At 40.4% G+C, this 20,469-nt stretch overlaps 1 protein-coding gene across 1 annotated transcript in view; it reads right to left on the bottom strand.

Annotated features, from left to right (window-relative positions):
- The window catches only part of CEP152 (centrosomal protein 152), a 102,062-nt gene that overhangs the window by 59,152 nt on the left and 22,441 nt on the right, over positions 1–20,469 (bottom strand). Inside the window, exons 7-12 of the mRNA XM_052647071.1 lie at positions 18,626–18,766; positions 17,494–17,633; positions 14,100–14,300; positions 7,417–7,564; positions 6,211–6,302; positions 5,316–5,479 (exon numbers count right to left, since the gene is read on the bottom strand). Of these exons, the coding sequence (XP_052503031.1) occupies positions 5,316–5,479; positions 6,211–6,302; positions 7,417–7,564; positions 14,100–14,300; positions 17,494–17,633; positions 18,626–18,766 (886 nt within the window). The remainder of the gene's footprint in view (positions 1–5,315; positions 5,480–6,210; positions 6,303–7,416; positions 7,565–14,099; positions 14,301–17,493; positions 17,634–18,625; positions 18,767–20,469) is intronic.

Here is a 20,469-nt window from a genome sequence, read left to right as displayed (position 1 = left end):
TAGTGTAAATATGTGTGTATGTGTACATCTCACCAACCTAAACCACTTCTATTTATATAGAAATATATGATACATATAATTTACATAAGAAATATAAAACATATTGCAATGCATCTTCCAGTGCTATACGACATGGTGAACTAACTTTCAAGCCGATAACAAATTATGCTTCTTTTCTTACTAAACGCTGACCACTAAAACAGCACACCATGTACTCCTAGAGAGAGCCAAGTCAGAGAGCAGAGAAAGTGCTAGCTAAAATAATTTTCTCTTCTTTTCCAAAAGGGAAAAGTCAGCAGCGGTGACCAGCTCTGTATTAAGCTCACTAGTGAGCCCTGGGGAGGGCGGTTCCCCTCAATCCAAATAAACTGTCCCTGATGAAACCTGCTGAGAAGACCAGAGGGGAAAGGCTTTCCACTTGTTAAATGTTTATTATTTGAGCTTCACAGCCAACTACAATAAGGAAGAAGGGAAGCTGTCTGCAGGCTGCATGCAGATTTAGCTACTCCAATTCCATGAATGTGAAATAGAGCACTGAGGCTAAACCCTTAAGGTTTACTAAGCAGCAGCTTGAGGGAGATGGTAGTTCAGAATAAAAGCTTGGAGCTGCTAATATTTGGGTCAGTGATTTGAAAGGAGCTCAAGTCAATAAAGAACTAATATTCTCAACACTGGCAAAGTGTTGCTTCCTTTTGTTCTAAGAAACATGATTCAGCAGAGAAAAGGTACAAATCTAATCTCTCCTGTACCTCCTCCCACTTTGAACTAAGAATACTTTTACTTTTTCCTCAAAGTGACTGAACAACAACAAAGCTAAATTCTTATCCATTAAAGCGCTGGTGGGAGGGATATTAAGTAAATAAGTGTGTGTTCAGTCATGTCCACCTCTTTGCAACCCTATGGACTGTAGCCCACCTGGCTACTCTGTCCTTGTGATTTTTTCAGGCAAGAATACTGGAATGAGTTGCCATTTCCTCCTCCAGGGGATCTTCCCAACCCAGGGATCAAACCTGCAACTGTAGCATCTCCTCATTGGTAAGCAGGTTCTTTACCTACTAAGCCATGTAGCCAATGGTGGGAGCTGCTAAGTCACTTCAGTCATGTCCAACTCTGTGTGACCCCACAGACAGCAGCCCACCAGGCTCCGCCGTCCCTGGGATTCTCCAGGCAAGAACACTGGAATGAGTTGCCATTTCCTTCTCCAATGCATGAAAGTGAAAAGTGAAAGTGAAGCCACTCAGTCCTGTCCGACCCTCAGAGACCCCATGGACTGCACCCTTCCAGGCTCCTCTGTCCATAGGATTTTCCAGGCAAGGTACTAGAGTGGGGTGCCATTGCCTTCTCCAAATGGTGGGACGGATGATCGGAAGATAATATCTTCACTTATCCTGCACTTCACTGAACATCTTCCTTAGCCCCAATGACGAACCACCTGTTTTAGCTATCCCTCACTTTCCTGGTTGAACACTGGCATTCCTTTCGGTATGATAGCCATGTGATGTCTAGAGTTTATTAGCCACAGGTGAAGGAGGAATCAGAACAGGCTCCATCTTGAAAGCAGGACTCCATCTTGGGCCGGACTGTGGACTTTGAGCTATATGCCCAGTATCTATGGAAACGACATACCAACTGGAAAACCAGACCCCCTCCCAAACACCCGCCCCCCATGGAAGAGCCCCAGGGCTCGTACCTAGACCTTCAATCGCCTAAAAGACCCCCAGTTGTCTGTGTAACCGAACAGAATCATAAATTCTATTATGCTCATTAGGGTATGACCACAGGCCTATTGATAATTGTCCACTGTTAACTACCTAGGCCTAAGACATAGGAATCACAGGTTATCTTTCACTGTATCTTTCTTTTCCTTTGTTCAGACTAGTTTCAGGGAATTTGGGGAGGTGGGTTTGGGCACGTACACTTAGGGTATATAAGGTTTTCACAAAAACTGGTCGGGGTCCTTGGCTAAGAGGAGACTCTGCCTGGGGCCCGCTGGTGTAATAAACCGCACTCCACTATCTACATTGTCCTTCTGAGTGAGTTTGTTTCCTGGAACCCATGGCTACAACCCAGGGATGTGCTTTAAATTACTGTAGGATCTGGGTGATGATTATTAATTAAATAGAAAGGGCAAAGTAAATATGTTTTAGTAAATGTCAAGATGGAGTAACTACATCAAAGATAAACCTACATATATAAACACATACACATATATACATACATGTATTATTTACCCAGTTTCCCAGACTAATTATGGCATAAATTAAAGTAATAAGTTGCAGAGGGATCTTTTTTGGCAGAAACTAAATCTTTAATCCTTACATGACAGTCAAGTTTTGGGCTGAAGTACTAGTTCTGTGGCTAAGCATCTGTCTTCTTGGGCTAAGGAGTTCACTCTTTTGAGCTCCAGTTTTCCCAACTCTAAAATAATATGTCTCCCACGTTTTCCCCAAGATTTAAATGTGTCCAATCAAAAGTTGATTAAGGGGAAGGAGGTTCAAGAGGGAGGGGATATATGTATACATATAGCTGATTCACTTTGTTGTACAGCAGAAACACAACATTGTAAAGAATTATACTCCAAGAAAAAAAGATTAATATAAAATCTGATCAATGGTATATTTTAGCCAAGCATCTCTTAAATAATATAGTAACAGCTACCACTAATTAAATGCCTAATATGTGCTCGAATTTATTACATGAGGCCCTTTATAGTCATTATCTGTCTTAAGCCCCCAAGGGATATGCTATACTCTTACCTGATAGAAAAAGCCTGATAAGAAAATAGGCTCAGAAAAGTTAAGAAACTTGCCCAAGGTCAGAAAGTTAGTAAAAAAAAAAAGGCAAAACTATGATTCAAAACAATTCTAGATTTAAAAACCGTGCTCCTTCTACTGGCCCCTGAGAATTAATTCAGCATTAACAGGAAATGAGCCATTCACAGCAGTCAATTTTCCAGACGACTACATTTTAACTTTAAATTTTTATGTAAATCTGTTAAAAGCGCATTCATCCTCTTTGGCTTATAATTAACTAACCAAAGCTGAAGGCTTCCTTTGATAACTCAGATCACAATTGTGGACATTCTGATGTGGGTCAGAACAGGCCTGGATGTATAAAAGCTGCTTATCCTGCTGCTTGGCCGCTCCAGCACTGTGGGTTCCTGTCGCTCTCTCCTTGCTGAGACTGAGCTGGCCAGCTGAAGTCCTGGCAGCACCTCTCCCAGCTCCCCGACCCATTTACTCCGTGGTCACTTAGGATATCAGGTAACTCATGGATAGAGGAGCCTGGCAGGCTATAGTCCATGGGGCCGCAAACAGTCAGACACGACTGAAGCGACTTACCATGCACCCACGTGCACACACGGGGTACCAACAAATCTAAGTCAATATGGCCCTGGGGTATGAGCCCCAAGGTGGCTTCTAACAAATATATCACACAATCCAGGTCTGCTGTTTGCTTCTTGGAGTCTGTCTGGATTGTAGTTGTGCTCTGTTGAGATGAGAGTCCCTAAAGACTGTAAGGAGATACAACCAGTCCATTCTGAAGGAGATCAGCCCTGGGATTTCTTTGGAAGGAATGATGCTAAAGCTGAAACTCCAGTACTTTGGCCACTTCATACGAAGAGCTGACTCATTGGAAAAGACTCTGATGCTGGGCGGGATTGGGGGCAGGAGGAGAAGGGGACGACCGAGGATGAGATGGCTGGATGGCATCACTGACTCGATGGACGCAAGTCTGAGTGAACTCCGGGAGTTGGTGATGGACAGGGAGGCCTGGCGTGCTGCGATTCATGGGGTCACAAAGAGTTGGACACGACTGAGAGACTGAACTGAACTGAAAGACTGACTTCCAGATAAGTGGAACCTCACTCAACTAATGTAACATTGTGTTCCACAGCATCACCTGACTGAGATCTTAATTTACTGCATCTCATTTTGTTGTTTTGATAATGCAATCAGCACTAAAATAGTTAAGTTCTAAAACTTACTGTGGAACAAACTTTTCAGAGGATTCATATGTCTGTATTTAGTTGCATGATACTTGAAACACACCAGGTAGTAAACACTTTGACTAAACACTAATGATGGCAAACTCAGTCTTAAACTATAAATTGGAAGTTGGTGACTTCATTCAAGAATGCGTTCAAGGCTTTCCTTAGCCTGAATGCAACCAAATAAGCCTATCTTTCATCTTTATCCCAGGCCAGAAGAAGAAATGGCTAAATGCCCCCTTTGTATGTTAAGCACTGCATTTAGCACACAGCACTTAGTGGCTTACAAGTGTGTCTCCCTCTCTTCATCAGACAAAATATAAATTTCCTGTGGGAAGAGAGAGTGTCTCTTTCATCTTGTGTACTCCTCTCCCAGAGCGTTGCATGGTCCCTTCCAAATAGCAAGTGCTTCAAACTATACATCCTTTCCTGTGTTTATCTTTTAAGTGTTTCATGATATCTAAATGTGCTCCCTCTTCTACCATGACCACTCTCTTCCCCGCTAGGACCAGCAGGGACAATGACGCACACCCTTCCACAAGATTCCTATAAATAAATGTGTTAAATAAGCAGCATTAAAATATCCATATTAAGCATAAAAGACAGAATCTCTATTTTAAAAGTAAGGTCACAGGGACTTCCCTGGTGGTCCAGTGGTTAAGAATCCACCTGCTAATGCAGAGGACATGGGTTCGATCCCTGATCAGGGAGGATTCCACATGCTGCAGGGCAACTGAGTCTGAGCACCACAACTACTTAAAGCCCATGTGCCCTACAGCCCCATGCTCCTCAACAAGAGAAGCCACTACAATGAGAAGCCCATGCACCGCAACGAGAGAGTAGCCCCGAACGCCACAACTAGAGAAAGCCTGTGCACAGAAACCAAGACCCAGCGTAGCCATAAATAAATAAATAAGGTCACAGTAAGGTTCCAGGGAAAATCAATGCTCACTCTCTCATATACCATTGACAAATGGCTGCTTTCAACACGCAGTTTTAACATAATAAAAATAATATGCTCTTGCCTTAATAAAACAGATACATAATTTAAGTAGTAGAATTTAACTTGTATATTTTAACTAAGTTATTTTAACCTTACTGGAACTGATGTGCCTATTGGTATTAAGACAGTATAATAGCGACACTTGGGGTTTCTGTTCATTTTGATTTCTGACATTGGCAGTTCATTAGAAGTTACTAAAATAAACTGTCCTGTACTAAGGAACCCCTGGGCAGTTCATTTCATGCCTGGTGCCACTTGCTTCTTACGCACCATCAATATTATTCATGTGAATTCTTCTATAGTAAAGTATTTTCTCCATACCTCTTAACTTTAGATTTTTTCCAGTTGACTTTCTTAATACCCAAATCAACATATGATTCAGTTAGTTCTACATTTAATTCTCCTTCTGAGTCACTTGGAAGTACTCCTAGTTTTGCAGCAGATTCATAGAGAGAAATTTCATCTTTTAGTTCTTTTAATTCTTCCTAAAACACAAAATAATTGAAAGCTATTTTCATTTTTTTATAAGAAGGAATCAGTCATTCTTTCTATTCTTCAAAGTTCATTTTAATAATCATCAGAAGGCAGAAATGCTACTTCAAATCCATTTTTTGGCATACATTAAAAATGTAAAGGGCAGCACATATCAAGGTTTTCAGGTAAACTGAACAAATAAAGTGAATGAGAAAGCAGATGTAAACACCTCTCTCCCACCTCCCTCACTGGCATTTCATCCTCCACAAAAAGCCTCCCTTGAGCTGAGAAGCTGGTGGTAGTGCATGCTGAATAAGAGCAGTGGACAGAGGGACTGGTTTTGTCTGCCAGTGGTGAAAAGCCACAAAATGCTATACATCTTTCCAGGGAGGGGATACTGAACTCTTCCTCCAGTGGGAAACATAACTGTTACTGGAGGAGGATGTGAGAAGACTGCAGTTGAACTGTAGGTTTCCCACACCTATAGATAAACCTATCTCTGGGACACACCCCAAGATACAAGGACATGCCATGTGAAGGAAGGGATGGGTCCCTTGCTCCACAGGTGGGCAGACCTGGGCTTGGCTACCCAGCTGTGTGGGTAAGGTTGTGAATGACTCCTGTGGGCTGGATTGGAGATGGTCCAGCCACCATATACAGAGAAATCCAAGGTTCAAAAAGGTGAGGTAACCATCGCCTAATTCAGTTACCCAGAAAGTCTCTTCCTAGTGGCAACACTCACTTGCAAAGCCTTGCTCATGTTTTCACTCATAGCGAGTGCCTTTTGTGCTTGCTGCAGCTGGAGCTGGAGCTGAGCCACCTCCTGTACTGAGCCTGTGGGAGAAAGAACCACAGAATACGTCAGATGTAACGGAACAAACTGCCTATGACATACAGAAGAACTTGCATCCACTGAGCCTATAGCCGGTGGGACTCAGAAAGCATATGTGTGGTGCTGACATTTTCAAGATTTAGTACAGCTGCCCAAAGCTCCTTGAGAAGTTGAAGACATGGGCTACTGTGACCTTGCCATGAATTAAACCAGCCATGTCTACAGACCTTAACACTCCACAAGTCCTTTAATAGGAGCAGAACATTCTCGCTCACAGATCGCCAAAGTGAAAATTCTTTAGAACCCATTTCTACCTTTCAATAAGAAAACCACATCTGGCTGCCCTCAGCTTCTCTCTGAATGCTTGTATTTCCACCACTCCCACCTCCACACATATAAGAGGCAAACTAGGATTGTACCCTTGGAAATCCAGTAACCTAGTATTTTAAATGGTTAAAACGTTCCCATTTAAAAAGGACTTTATTGGGTTTCCTCAGAAGAAAATGGGCATCTAAGAAATGGTTAAGCAAAGTAATGATGGAGTACTAGGCAACCAAAGAAAATCATATTTTCAAAGCCTTTAATGACAACCCAAAAGGCTCAGTAAGTAATGCCATGTGGAACAAAGGATACAAAACTGAAATGACCTAAATGGAGTATGATGCAAATGTTGTCCCCCGCAAAAGACACACATACACACACACACGCATTTAGACAGACTTCAGCTTTTGAATAACCCATTCTTCAAACATTGTACCTGTCGTCTGAATTATTCAATTTTTGCACATCCAGCTTTCATTTGTTTTCAAATGCATTAGGTACAGAAGCAGGGAACTGTCTATACATGTTCATTTGTGAACATTAACAGTTGTCTCTGCATAGTAGGATTATTGGCTATTTTTCTTTTCTACTTTATACTTGTCTGGATTTCCCCAATTATCTAATGAAAATACACCACATCGCCATAGACATACACCAGTAAAACTGTTAAGAAAAATTGTCACTGATGAACTTTTCTGTTTTTTCTGGATTTTTATAGTAATTCATGGATCCTACTATGCTCGCTCCACATTTTCTCCTAGCCTCTGGGGAGCCAACACCCACACAGACACCCACCTGAGTGCAGCAGGTTGGCACACTGCTTCTGACTCTCCTCCAGGCTTCTTGTCAATCTGTTAATGATCTCAGTCTTCTCTAATCTGGTTGCTTCTTGATTCCTTTCCAGTTGTTTAACCTGATCTTTCAAATGACAGCAGATATCTTCCTAAACAGAAAAAGCATCCAAGAAGTCCTTTTCATAATCAGTTATTGTATATTAAACTAACAATTATGACCTTACATCTTTGGGTTTTAAGTCAAATATAAAATCATTACCTGACAGGATCACCTCTTTTACAAGGTCAAGTGCACAAGTCTGAGTCAGGAGAACAAACTGGTCAGTCACCAACTGCTCAGTCTGGTTTTCCTTTAGGTTGAATTTGAATCTGATGGCTTCTAAAGTCTCTCTCTGCACTATATACCTACAACACTGTTATTATAAAATTGGATTTTATTCAAGCCAAAGGAAATGTATTACATCCCTATTTGCATTTTACACTCTCAGTATAATTGTGTGTACACATTAGGCAAACCACCTTGAACCATGGAATCTGTGTCCCAAGTCAGCAAGGATACAGACAAAACACATGGAAACTCACTCTATTCTGAATAGCCAAAAAGTAGCTCTCCCTCTTCTGAACTGGTTTTAAACTTGATCTGTTTCTCTCATGTTTTTCCATCTTTTACATGTCTTTTTTCTCTTAACAGCCTCTTTGAAGGTGCCTGTATAGTGCCTTATATATAGTGAATGCTACAAAAAACATTTGAAAAATGACAAAGAACAACAGGATAAATGTGTGCATGTGTGTAACTTCATGGGGATATATAGAGAATCTAGAGCAGGTATATAATATATTCAAATGTCTACAAAAAGAAACTGTGTTTGGAAGTAATGAGTCATGGGAATCCCAAAGCCAGGTAGAAGAAATCATCATCTCTCTCATTTAAGAAGTGTGACACGGGCTGAATTCCAGGCAAATAGCAGAGCATGTGAGAGGCACAGAAGTAAATCAAGGTAATTGGCTGAAGTTACCTGAAAAAGCCTGAAGAAAATAAATAGTAAGAGGCATTTCAAGAAAGGACTTTGAGACAGACAAATCATTTGGGGCCTGATTCTTTAGTGTCAGACTTCATTTTGGGGGGCTCCAAAATCACTGCAGATGGTGATTGCAGCCATGAAATTAAAAGACGCTTACTCCTTGGAAGGAAAGCTATGATCAACCTAGATAGCATATTCAAAAGCAGAGACATTACTTTGCCGACTAAGGTCCGTCTAGTCAAGGCTATGGTTTTTCCTGTGGTCATGTATGGATGTGAGAGTCGGACTGTGAAGAAAGCTGAGCACTGAAGAATTGATGCTTTTGGACTGTGGTGTTGGAGAAGACTCTTGAGAGTCCCTTGGACTATAAGGAGATCCAACCAGTCCATTCTGAAGGAGAACAGCCCTGGGATTTCTTTGGAAGGACTGATGCTAAAGCTGAAACTTCAGTACTTTGGCTACCTCATGCGAAGAGGTGACTCATTGGAAAAGACTCTGATGCTGGGCGGGATTGGGGGCAGGAGGAGAAGGGGACGACCGAGGATGAGGTGGCTGGATGGCATCACTGACTCGATGGATGTGAGTCTGAGTGAACTCCGGGAGCTGGTGATGGACAGGGAGGCCTGGCGTGCTGCAATTCATGGGGTCGCAAAGAGTCGGACATGACTGAGCGACTGAACTGAACTGAAAGCCTAATAATGCCTTACGGTTACAAATAGAAAACACATCACCTCATAGGGATACTAACATTCTCCTTAAGCAGAGCAAAGAGACTCTGAAGTTCCCTCTGTTAGCTTAAAAATTCATGAGCATTTTGTATTCTATTTCATAACATGCCATGTTTGCTTTAAAGTTTTTCTACCAAAGTTTTGAGCAAAATGAAGCTTCTGGAACCTGGTCCATGTTTATTCAACAGTGCAAACCTCTTGGCACACTGCTGCTGATTCCCAGGCCAGTTTGGTTCTAAAGCACCAGAGTAACATGGCAAACACAACGAATGAGCTAATAGTCATGACAATGTGAATGTGTGAGCAAGAAGAGGTGGGGAGACAACTCACATTTATGTGCTGGGGAGGTGACAATAGCTTTTATAAGAGACTGAGAACTGGCCCAAAAGAGTTCAAGAAAAGGTAATTTATGAAAACTATTACAATGAAGAGGCAGACCATGGAAATAATTTGACTATATGCAACAATCTAATTAAGGGTCCCCCAGGTGGCCTGGTGGTTAGGATTCTGGGCTTTCACTGCCAAGACTCTGGTTCAATCCCTGGTCAGGGACCTAAGATCCCCAAAAGCCACATGGCAGCATGCAGGGGAGCAGAGGCAGGGGTCTTAGGCAACAATCAATTAAGCCATGCTGTTTCCTGTTGACAAGTTCAGGAAAACAGATTACACTCATAAAACTATGCAGTTTAAACACCAAGAAACAAAATCAAAATAAATGGTTCTATCTTTTCTGCAATTAGCTTGAGGAGGAACATTCAGTTCAAGATTGATAGAGGCAGATGTCTTTGAAGACTGAATGAAACAACTGCAGTGATAAAGAGATTATAGCTGAACCTACGAGATGAAATAGAATTGAACAGATCTGTAGTGCACAAAGGGAAAAAAAAAAAGAGAATTAAGCCACATGCACACAGGTCTGCTGGAGTCTCTCAGTCAACAGGAAGTGCTTAAATACACATAAAAGAGTAGAAGATAGATCAGCTGAAGGTCATAACATAGAAACTAAAGTCCATGACTTCAACAGAAGCTGAAGATTTCAAGAAGACCAGAACGAAGAAAGACTTAACCCACTAAGGAGCTAATCAGAGATGTCTACCAGTATCAGAAAGAAGTGGAAGTCAGCTCAGACACCTGAACAGAGGTCTCAGGATATGACACTTCTATGAACGGAAGAGAAAGGAGACACCTGGGGGGAAAGCACCTCAGAGATAGCAGGCTATAAGCATTCCATCAGTGAAGGAACATTATGAGCTGCAAGAACTCATTTCTTCTCATCTTCTCTGTCTCACACACACACACACACACACACACACAAAACCCAAGAGTAACACAGCCAAAATAACAAGAACTGCTACACGTTGAGTGTGTGTACAATCCTTTCTACCAGAAAAGCTGATGACTTAAAGAAAATATTAAATTAGTAATACAATTTTACATGCCATATATTTCTCAAAATACATGAGTTACACAGAAATTATAACACATATAAACACGATTATATGGTGGATTGCTACTCCTCCCATCATGTGGAATTAGGTAGCTTCTGCATTGAGTTTTGTCTTTCAAAACAGATTTAAATCTATGGAAACTTTGTTTACATCCTGATGTTTAGATGTTTCAGTAAAAGTTTGCTGAACAAATGAAATAATATGATTATTTTACAAGTATAGTCCTTTCCCTCCAAGAGCAAGTTTTTCATAAAGCAGCGATTTTCAAATTTTTGCAAGGCGGAGGTCTGAACCTCTTGAAAAATCTGAATAAGCTCATGGGTCTTCTCAAAGAAAATTACATATACTGACACCCAAGAGAAAATCACACTCACAATTTCAGAGATTCATGAGCTCCCTGGAGCCTAGACATGGACTGCTTTAGGAGATGCCAGGTTAACAATCTCTGTCACTCACAAATCATACAATGTGTGATCATCTACTCAGGTGACACTGGCATGTACTCAGGTACACAGTTGTGTAACTACATGAGAGCCCCTGAGAACCCAGACATTAGCAAACTTGTTCATCTGCTACATCAAGTTATCTCCATGCTACTCTTTCTCAAGAGTTGTTTTATTCTTCTTTGTAACCTGCTGAGTGGAGTGGAGCAGGAAAAGGCTTATCAAAAAGGGAACAATTTTGCTCCTCTTCATAACTTTTATATTAAAAAAAAAAAGAGGACAAGGGGCAGTATGTATGTATGGTTACCAGTTATGGTAAGAAAATCTAAATTGCTCGTCTCTATAGAACACACTCATGCATCTTCCTGATTACAGGCAGCCAACTCCCTGGCTCTTGGCTGATCTTTACAGCACCTTTTCCAATTAGGACTCTCAGCTTGGATTCTGAGATAATATGAACTGACCTTTTATTAAAAATACTGCCGAGCCAAATGATAGCAAATGGACAGCATGAAAAGGATACCAAAAAAGAAAAGCATTCCCAGAAAGAAAAAAAACACTAGGTACTTTGGAATCACCACTTTGCAAAGCAGTTATGGAACAATACGCAGAAGCAAACATCAATGCTATGCTCTGGTCCATTTTAAATAAAAGAAAAAAGAAAAATCACTGACAGAATGTAACAGTAGACAAGACGTTAATCAACACCTTCACTGTATGGTTCAGGGATCCGAAGCCCAGTCAGCACAGAATGAAGACTCTGTTCTGTGTTCTAGTCTAGGATTCTTCGACTGAGGGGTTGGAAGAGGAGAGAAAAGTGAATGGAACAAGTACAGGGGTTGAAACACACTAGGAACTGCTCCCAGGCTGCTCCTGTGTAAGTGTGTCTAAGTCAGTAGAGAATGGAGAGATCCCCAAACGAACGTGGAAAAGCCACTGATACCGACTCCTCTCATCATCTGAGCAAGCACCACTCTCCACAGCAGCTTTCACACTGCTACCCAAACAGAGCCATGCTTAATAAAACCATATCTCAAATTCTGTTTTAATATTACAGAAAGTAGACTTTAATAAATTTTCTTTTTTTACCTTGAATTTTTAAAAAATCTATATGGGAAAATAAATCCAATAAAAATTCATATAAACACATATAAAAGTGAAATAAAATGAAACGATATACAAACAATTATTATTCCCAATAATGCAGTTTTATAGTACTCTACCTAAATCGTGGAAAAATTTAGAGTCAGCTGTATAAATAAGAAAGAACAACCCAAATCAGTGTGAATTTTATGTGGGTGGGATTTTCTAGATCCTCACATCTTAATATTCTTCTCTTCTTTCCTTGGGTTAAATTAATTTTGAAATGACATTAAGAAAGACAACCCCTGAAATTTTATTCATTCAACTGATTATCTGGGGTTTTGGAGCACAAGGAAACCCACCACCTGGGTTACATTTTATTCCTTTTGGGGCAAAGCTAAAATAAAAACTATGAAACATGCTCATGTTTCATATCTAAATGAGTTCAGATCAGAATCTCTTCCCTATTTATTACGCTAGTCTCAAAACCAACTCTTCTCCCTAGAATCATTTCTAGACAATATTTACTGACAAGTTAATAACCAAACATTGGGAAACCCAAGAAAGGTCTTCTCCTGGTTAATCTCCCAGGACAACCACTCAATTTCAGGCCAACTCCCAGAACACTTCTTCTTTTCAGTTTGGAATCTTCTAAGACATACAATAAACTGTGGAAAATTCTGAAAGAGTTGGGAATACCAGACCACATGACCTGCCTCTTGAGAAACCTATATGCAGGTCAGGAAGCAACAGTTATAACTCGACATGGAACAGACTGGTTCCAAATAGGAAAAGGAGTATGTCAAGGCTGTATATTGTCACCCTGCTTATTTAACTTGTATGAAGAGTACATCATGAGAAACTCTGGGCTGGGAAAAAGCACAAGCTGGAATCAAGATTGCCAGGAGAAATATCAATAACCTCAGATATGCAGATGACACCACCCTTTTAGCAGAAAGTGAAGAACTAAAGAGCCTCTTGATGAAAGTGAAAAAGGAGAGTGAAAAACTTGGCTTAAAGTTCAACATTCAGAAAATGAAGATCATGGCATCCCGTCCCATCACTTCTTGGGAAGTAGATGGGGAAACAGCAGAAGCAGTTTCAGACTTTATTTTGGGGGGCTCCAAAATCACTGCAGATGGTGACTGCAGCCATGAAATTAAAAGACACTTACTCCTTGGAAGGAAAGTTATGACCAACCTAGACAGCATATTCAAAAGCAGAGACATTACTTTGCCAACAAAGGCCCGTCTAGTCAAGGCTATGGTTTTTCCAGTGGTCATATATGGATGTGAGTTGGACTGTGAAGAAGGCTGAGCACCGAAGAACTGATGCTTTTGGACTGTGGTATTGGAGAAGACTCTTGAGAGTCCCTGGGACTGCAAGGAGATCCAACCAGTCATTCTAAAGGAGAACAGTCTTGAGTGTTCATTGGAAGGAATAATGCTAAAGCTGAAACTCCAGTACTTTGGCCATCTCATGTGCAGAAAAGACTCTGATGCTGGGAGGGGTTGGGGGCAGGAGGAGAAGGGGACGACAGAGGATGAGATGGCTGGATGGCATCACCAACTCAATGGACATGAGTTTGGTAAACTCCGGGAGTTGGTGATGGACAGGGAGGCCTGGTGTGGTGCAGTTCATGGGGTTGCAAAGAGTCAGACACGAGTGAGCGACTGAACTGAACTGAAGACATATAAACAACATGCATAAGTATTTGACAAATGAAGTAGTAGTAATATGAGAACTGAGAACTGAGAAAGCACTAACCAGTCCTACCAGAGGAAGGATTTCCAAAAGTATGCCTTCGGGGCATATCTATAGATAAAACTCTTGGGGCTTTTAAATTTTACTCATACTCAAATACCTACTGCAAACACCCAGCATTTCTATATGATGAACTGCAAGATGTCAGTCATGGCTTTACTTGTTTGTAATAGTTGCTATTTGAAATCATCCCAACCTGTTCCTTCAGTGCAATAAGGGTAGCATCCAACTTCCTCTGTAAGGACAGCACTTGCTCCTCATGCTTCTTTGTGAGGCCCATCACGATGCTCTCATGCTGCTCCCTCGTGCGCTGAAGTGATTCGGAATGATGCAGGTCCAACAGCTGCTGCTTCAGGCTGTCCATGGCCATCTCAGTAGTTCTGGACTTCTTAATCATCTAGAAAATACACACAGGATACACGTTTACAGTATTCTGACTCTGTGCTATCTTCATGAATTTTAATTCTAAAACTCAACCATGCTTAACTAAATGAAAGTAAGGGCTTCCCTGGTGGCTCAGTAGTAAAGAACCCACCGCCAATGAAGGAGACACAAGAGACGTGGGGTTCAACCTCTGGGTGGAGAAGATCCCCTGGAGTAGGAAATGGCAACCACTCCAGCATTCTTGCTTGGAGAATCCCATAGACAGAGGAGCCTGGCAGGCTACAGTCCATGGGGTTGCAAAGAGTCGGACATGGCTGAGTGACTAAACAACAAGGACAAGAACAAAGAGAAGAAAGGTCTCCCCAAGGTGGCTCTAGTTGCCTAGCTGGGATCCACCAGGCCCATGGTTGCTGGAATGATTATTCACAGAGAAAAAGATTCTGGAAGTGTCTGAGGAAAGCGAGAGAAGATTTTGCACAACATGAGAGCGATGTGGGTTCCAGGCAAGGAATCTGCTGCTTCTATACCCATCTCAGTGCTGTTTGCATCGCTCTGAGCTCCAAGTGTTGGAGGGAAGTCCAATTGTTAGGTCATGGAAAAATGACAACTTTTTTAAAAATTTATTTATTTTTCAATTGAAAGATAATTGCTTTACAGAATTGTGTTGGTTTCTGCCAAAGAGCAGCATGAATCAGACATGAGGGGTGGGACGGGGAGGGAGGCAGAAGGAAGGGTAAAGACAACTGCTGCTGGAAAGATTGATGCAACTTCTCAGTGGTCATGTACTAACAAGGAGGCTTTTTAAACTGTAACTGTATGGTTGTGGAGAAGGAATTGTGTAGCAGGTTTACTGACAACTCCCACAAGATACCCATGTTCTAATTCCTGAAACCTGTGAATACGTTCTGTCACATGACAATGGGAAATTAAGGTTGTGACTGGATTCAAGTTGCTAACCAGATGACTTCAAATAAGCAGACTGACCTGGATTACCAGGGTAGACCCACTGTATCCAAAAGGGTACTTTAATGATGAAAACGGAGGCAAAAAAAAGTCAGAATTGTGACTGCTAGCTCTGAAAATGGAAATGGACCATACACCAAGCAATGCAGGGGGTCTCTAGAAGCTGGAAAAAGCAAAAAAGGGGATTCTCCCCTAGATCTCCAGAAAGCAACAGAGCTCTACTGACACTTTGATTTTAGCCCAATGAGAGCCATCAGACTTCTGACTTTCTGTCCGTAAGGTAATAAATTTGTGCTGTTTTAAGCCACTAAGCCTGTGGGGATCTGTTAAAGCAGCAATAGAAAATTAATGTACTTGGTGGTTCTGTTGCTTTTTAAAATTTAATTTTAATTTTTAATTTAATTTTATACTGTGTTATTTTTTATAAATGCAAGTTCTAACTTATAGTAGATTATGACATAAAAGCAACTCTTTAATAACTATCATTCTTCAAAAAATTTTTAAAAATGATAGTCTATATTACACATAAAAATGAAAAATTTCAAATGAGGTCGCTTCTTCATTCTATTCCAGAGATTGCCTATTTATCCCAATACCACTTAAACTACTTAAGACATTCATCATTTGTTCAGTAAATGATGTAGACACTTTGTGCCAGGCAGGGTTCCAAGCACTTAAGGACAGGATGACAAGACAGCCAAGGCCTAAAGTCTTATTACTTTCTGGTGAAAAGGGACAGACAATAAGTAAACAGATGAGATAATTTCAGATGGTTTTAAAATAGAGTGATAAAATATGGCACCATAGAGGGGAGTGGGAATGAGAAGCAATAGGCTACTTCAGAGTCCTCTCTGTTTTCAGCTAAGAACTGATGGCTGAGAAAGAACCAGACATGAGACAACATTGTTTAAACTCTTCCATCCTCAGAACTAGCCACAAATCTCATCTAGAACCAAGTCACTTTTGTTTGTAACCACCAAAACGGCATTACTCACATAAATCATTCACTGCCAGGCATGGCTACCAATGACTTGCGACTATTTCCCATGATCAAATGGCCACCCTTCTCATTAATCAAAGAATGTGCCACCACTTCAAAGGCTAGTCTGTTGGAGTCAGAAAATTTAGTTTCTGATGCTTTGTCAGTAACCGGCTTTGTAATCCTGGAAAAGTAATGTGACCTCGCCAAGACTTGGTTAACCATCCATAAAATGGTAAACACAATGCTTCACTAACCAAAATCCCAACAAGACTTTTTATAAAGCATGGGAAGTTGATTTGCAAGATCTAGAAGGAAAAGTGTAAAAAAGAGCTACTAAATATTTTAAGAATTGTAAGGGTAGCCCTTGTTTATCAGATTTCAAAACACAAAACAAAACTATACTTGTGATAGTATCAGAGCAGGAAAAGAAAAATAGGTAAGAAAAAAAAAATCAGAGGTTAGGTCAATTTTGAACACTATAACTCACTCACCATATACTGACCACCTATAATGTACCAGGCTCTGGGCTTATGTGGTGAGGTTACTAAGATGAGGGCAACCCGTTCTGGCCTTCAAGATTATTCTAGGTCTGTTATAACAGATGTGATCATCCGACTTGAGGAAGAAAACGGGAAGACTTAGGAAAAGAAAAGCCTTGAGCAGGGGCTTGTTAATCAAATAGCAATGTGCTGAGGAGAGGGCATTCCAGTGATAAGAGACAGCACATATGAGTACATAAAATCAGACTATTGAGTTTAAGAGTGACGGAGGGAAAGGCAAGATCAGATGGTCATCCCGACACCCTATTTCATCCCACAAATAAAGCAAGGTCATTGAAAGACTTTAAGGGAAAGACATAACTAGAACTGTGCTTCAGAAAGATTACTCAGATGGCCAGATGAAAGAAGAGAAGGGGTAAAAGATTAGAGACTACATACGAGACTTCTGCAAAACACGATAAAATACTGAACTAGGGACATGTGGACAGAAACGAGGAGACTCAACACAACGTAGTGGCTGACTAGACAAAGGAACACAGAAGCTGAGCTCTCCTCCAGATTTCTGGTGGATCGATGACTAGGTGAATGGGAGGCCTGTTCCCCCAAGGAAAAGGAAAGAAACGTAGACTGACTTAGGGGAGAAAAATGTGCAAACGTGGAAGTTTTCCTAAATTTAGCCCCACAACACAAAACATTAAGCAACCAACATTTCACTGTAATCAACAACTTTTTACCATAAATAATGAAGACCAAATATTTACCTGTTCTTCATTGGCTTTTAATGCTTGTATTTGGGTCTCCAGTGCTTTTATTTGTGCTTCAAGCTGTATTTCTCTTTCTTTTCCATTCTGAAAGAGTTTCTGTGATTCTCGAAGGCTGAGGGCCAAACCATCCTTTTCATCTAGAACATTAAAAAATTTTATATAAGTAATATGTTACTGCAGAGGGATCCTAATTGCCACAATCTATCAAATATCAGATCTTTATCACATATAAATGTTGCTGCATTTAATTCAGTTCCGATAATGAACTTCACTTGGAGAAAATTAGAAAAGCTTCAAAAAAAGAATGTGAGTGACATTAAAAAAATTTTTTTTTTTACAGAACAACAACCACTCTCTTTAAAAATCTTATTGTATCCCTTTAGGGACCAAAAGATTCCCTAAAAAATCATTTCAATATCTGTTATTTGAGAAGCTACATAGATAGGACAAGCCCCTGTGGATCAAAGAAATACTCCGAGGAAAAATTACTTTTTATACATACTTTCAATGACCTCTTAAATTCACCTAGTCTTTAATTCTTCCCACATACTTTACTGTAACAGTTCACAAGTTCTTCTCTCAAAATAAATTTCATGAGCATTACAAAAAGATCTTTTCACTATCAATTAAGTTTGAAACAAGCTGGAGTTCAGTCACAAAATTATTCTACAATCAAGAGTTCAACACTGACCGAAACTACAGAAAGCACAAAGAGTGAGCAATTATAATCTGAAATCTGTGCTTACACTCTGCTTCTCCCAGAGATGACCACATTTTCTCCTTGGCACTCTCAAAGCAGTTCAGGATCACTAACTCTTACTTGGATTGAAATGTTATGCTAATTCATAGGCTCAGAAAACATACTGCAAACTAAACACAAGTCTCTCTCTATTAGTCTAACAGAATAGAAAAAAGGGGGAAAAAGTGAGGATCTCAAAATGTATGTTCTGGAAGGAAGTCCAAGGCAATGTGTCAAAAGTCCTGGATTTTTGTTTTGCTCTGACTGATTCATCGTGAGCCCTTCATCAAGTGCATCAAATCTCTACGCTTCATATTTAAAATGAGGTTACTGGAAACAAGCTATCTAGCTCTACAGACCTCAAACAGCACCCAACACTTGTTTTCTTACCTTTGGTTATCAGAAGCTGATGATTCAGATATCTAACTTGACGTTCACTCTCATCTAACTTTTCAACTAAATTGTCCAGTTGTCTCTCTTTAGCTTTGTTAAGAACCTGAAGTTGAATAATCTGCATATTTTCTGCAGAGTCTGCTTGGGAATTAAAGACAATTTATTAGATAAAAGCATATCAAAATATAAATTTGTGGTCATTTCAGGTAATGTTTTATCAAACGGCAAATACAACTTAGGGTATCATGAAATCAATTCAGGAGATTGTGACTCACATTTTTAATAAACAATGTTACCAAGCCAAAAACTTGGGTCTGCTCACCCGCACGCAGTAAAGCCAATCTACTGACACCTGGTTGCAGTGAAGGCAAGTGCAGCGTTTAAGGGGCCATTTAAGGAGTTTGAGCTTTTTAAGCCTCAGCTGTCCAGGACTTCTCTTACAGCACCTTATCATAAATGCTGCACTTCCCTGGTGGCTCAGGAAAGAATCTGCCTGCAATGCAGAAGACCTGGGTTCAAGCCCTGAGGTGGGAGGATTCCCTGGAAAAGGGGATGACAACCCTCTCCAGTATTCTTGCCTGGAGAATTCCATGGACAGAGAAGCCAGGCAGACTACAGTCCACGGGGTCACAGAGAGTCAGACACGACTCAGTGACACACTTTCACACTTCTTCCTTCACCACACCAGGTGTTGGTTAGACTGGCTTTATTGAAAGCAGGCAAGAAGGTCCAGATTTTGGTATGGTAATAACAAGACAGAATATGATCAGAGTGTATCATGTAGCATAAATAAGTATTACTATGTGAAACTTATTTATACAATATGTATATAAATATTGTAGACCTCATCACAATGCAAAAAAAAAAAATGTACTTCTTACTATGGTCACTGCCAGGAAAGTCTGAAAAGACACTAGTTAATGTGTACCTCTGAATCACTACCATTTGGGCTAATGAAAAATAAGTATATACCAATAACAATGGAATAGAGCTCCAAGCTCTTATAAAGTTGAAAAATAAAAGTACATTGACTTCTATAAAACCATTTTCAAAGAAAATTTCTAGACATCCTTCTCAAAATATTTTATTGTAAGCAAGAATGAACTCATTTATACTGGCAAATAACTGCTGAATTAATAAATTAAAGAATAGATTAATAAAAAAACTTTGAGGTCTCCTTTCAGAAATAAAGTCATTTTAAGGACCACTTAAAAATCACTGGAGGAGAAAAAGAAAAAAGTGATTCGCAGAAGCAGGATAATCTTTTAACTACACAATGACGAATATTTTCCTACAAGAACAATGCTACTATTTGCTAACAGATAAAACAATCTTCTTTTTCAAAAGAGATATGGTTGAAACCCCCAACTGAAGGCTGAAAACTCTGTTACAAGTCAAACTCTCTTGAGCCTTGCTATAATGCTAAATCACTTCAGCTGTGTCTGACTCTGTGCAACCCCAGAGATGGCAGCCCACCAGACTCCCCCGCCCCTGGGATTCTCCAGGCAAGAACACTGGAGTGGGTTGCCATTTCCTTCTCCAATGCAGGAAAGTGAAAGTGAAGTCGCTCAGTCATGTCCGACTCTTCGAGACCCCATGGACCACAGCCTACCAGGCTCCTCCATCCATGGGATTTTCCAGGCAAGAGTGCTGGAGTGGGTTGCCACTCTCTTCAAACTCATCGTTTTAAACTACTGTTACTAAGAACCTATAGTCACTAAGTTCAGCACTACCATTAAGTTAGTTAACTTTCAGATGTCAAATTTAGGCAAATGTGTAACTAACAAAAAATGAATCGCTAAAATGCAGATTGTTAAGGAAGTGATGAAAGTGATACATGC

Source organism: Budorcas taxicolor, chromosome 10 (genome assembly GCF_023091745.1).
Source record: "Budorcas taxicolor isolate Tak-1 chromosome 10, Takin1.1, whole genome shotgun sequence".
NCBI classification, from domain to species: domain Eukaryota; kingdom Metazoa; phylum Chordata; class Mammalia; order Artiodactyla; family Bovidae; genus Budorcas; species Budorcas taxicolor.
Note: the sequence above shows the minus strand (reverse complement) of the source record. Positions and strands in the feature narration are given on the sequence as shown.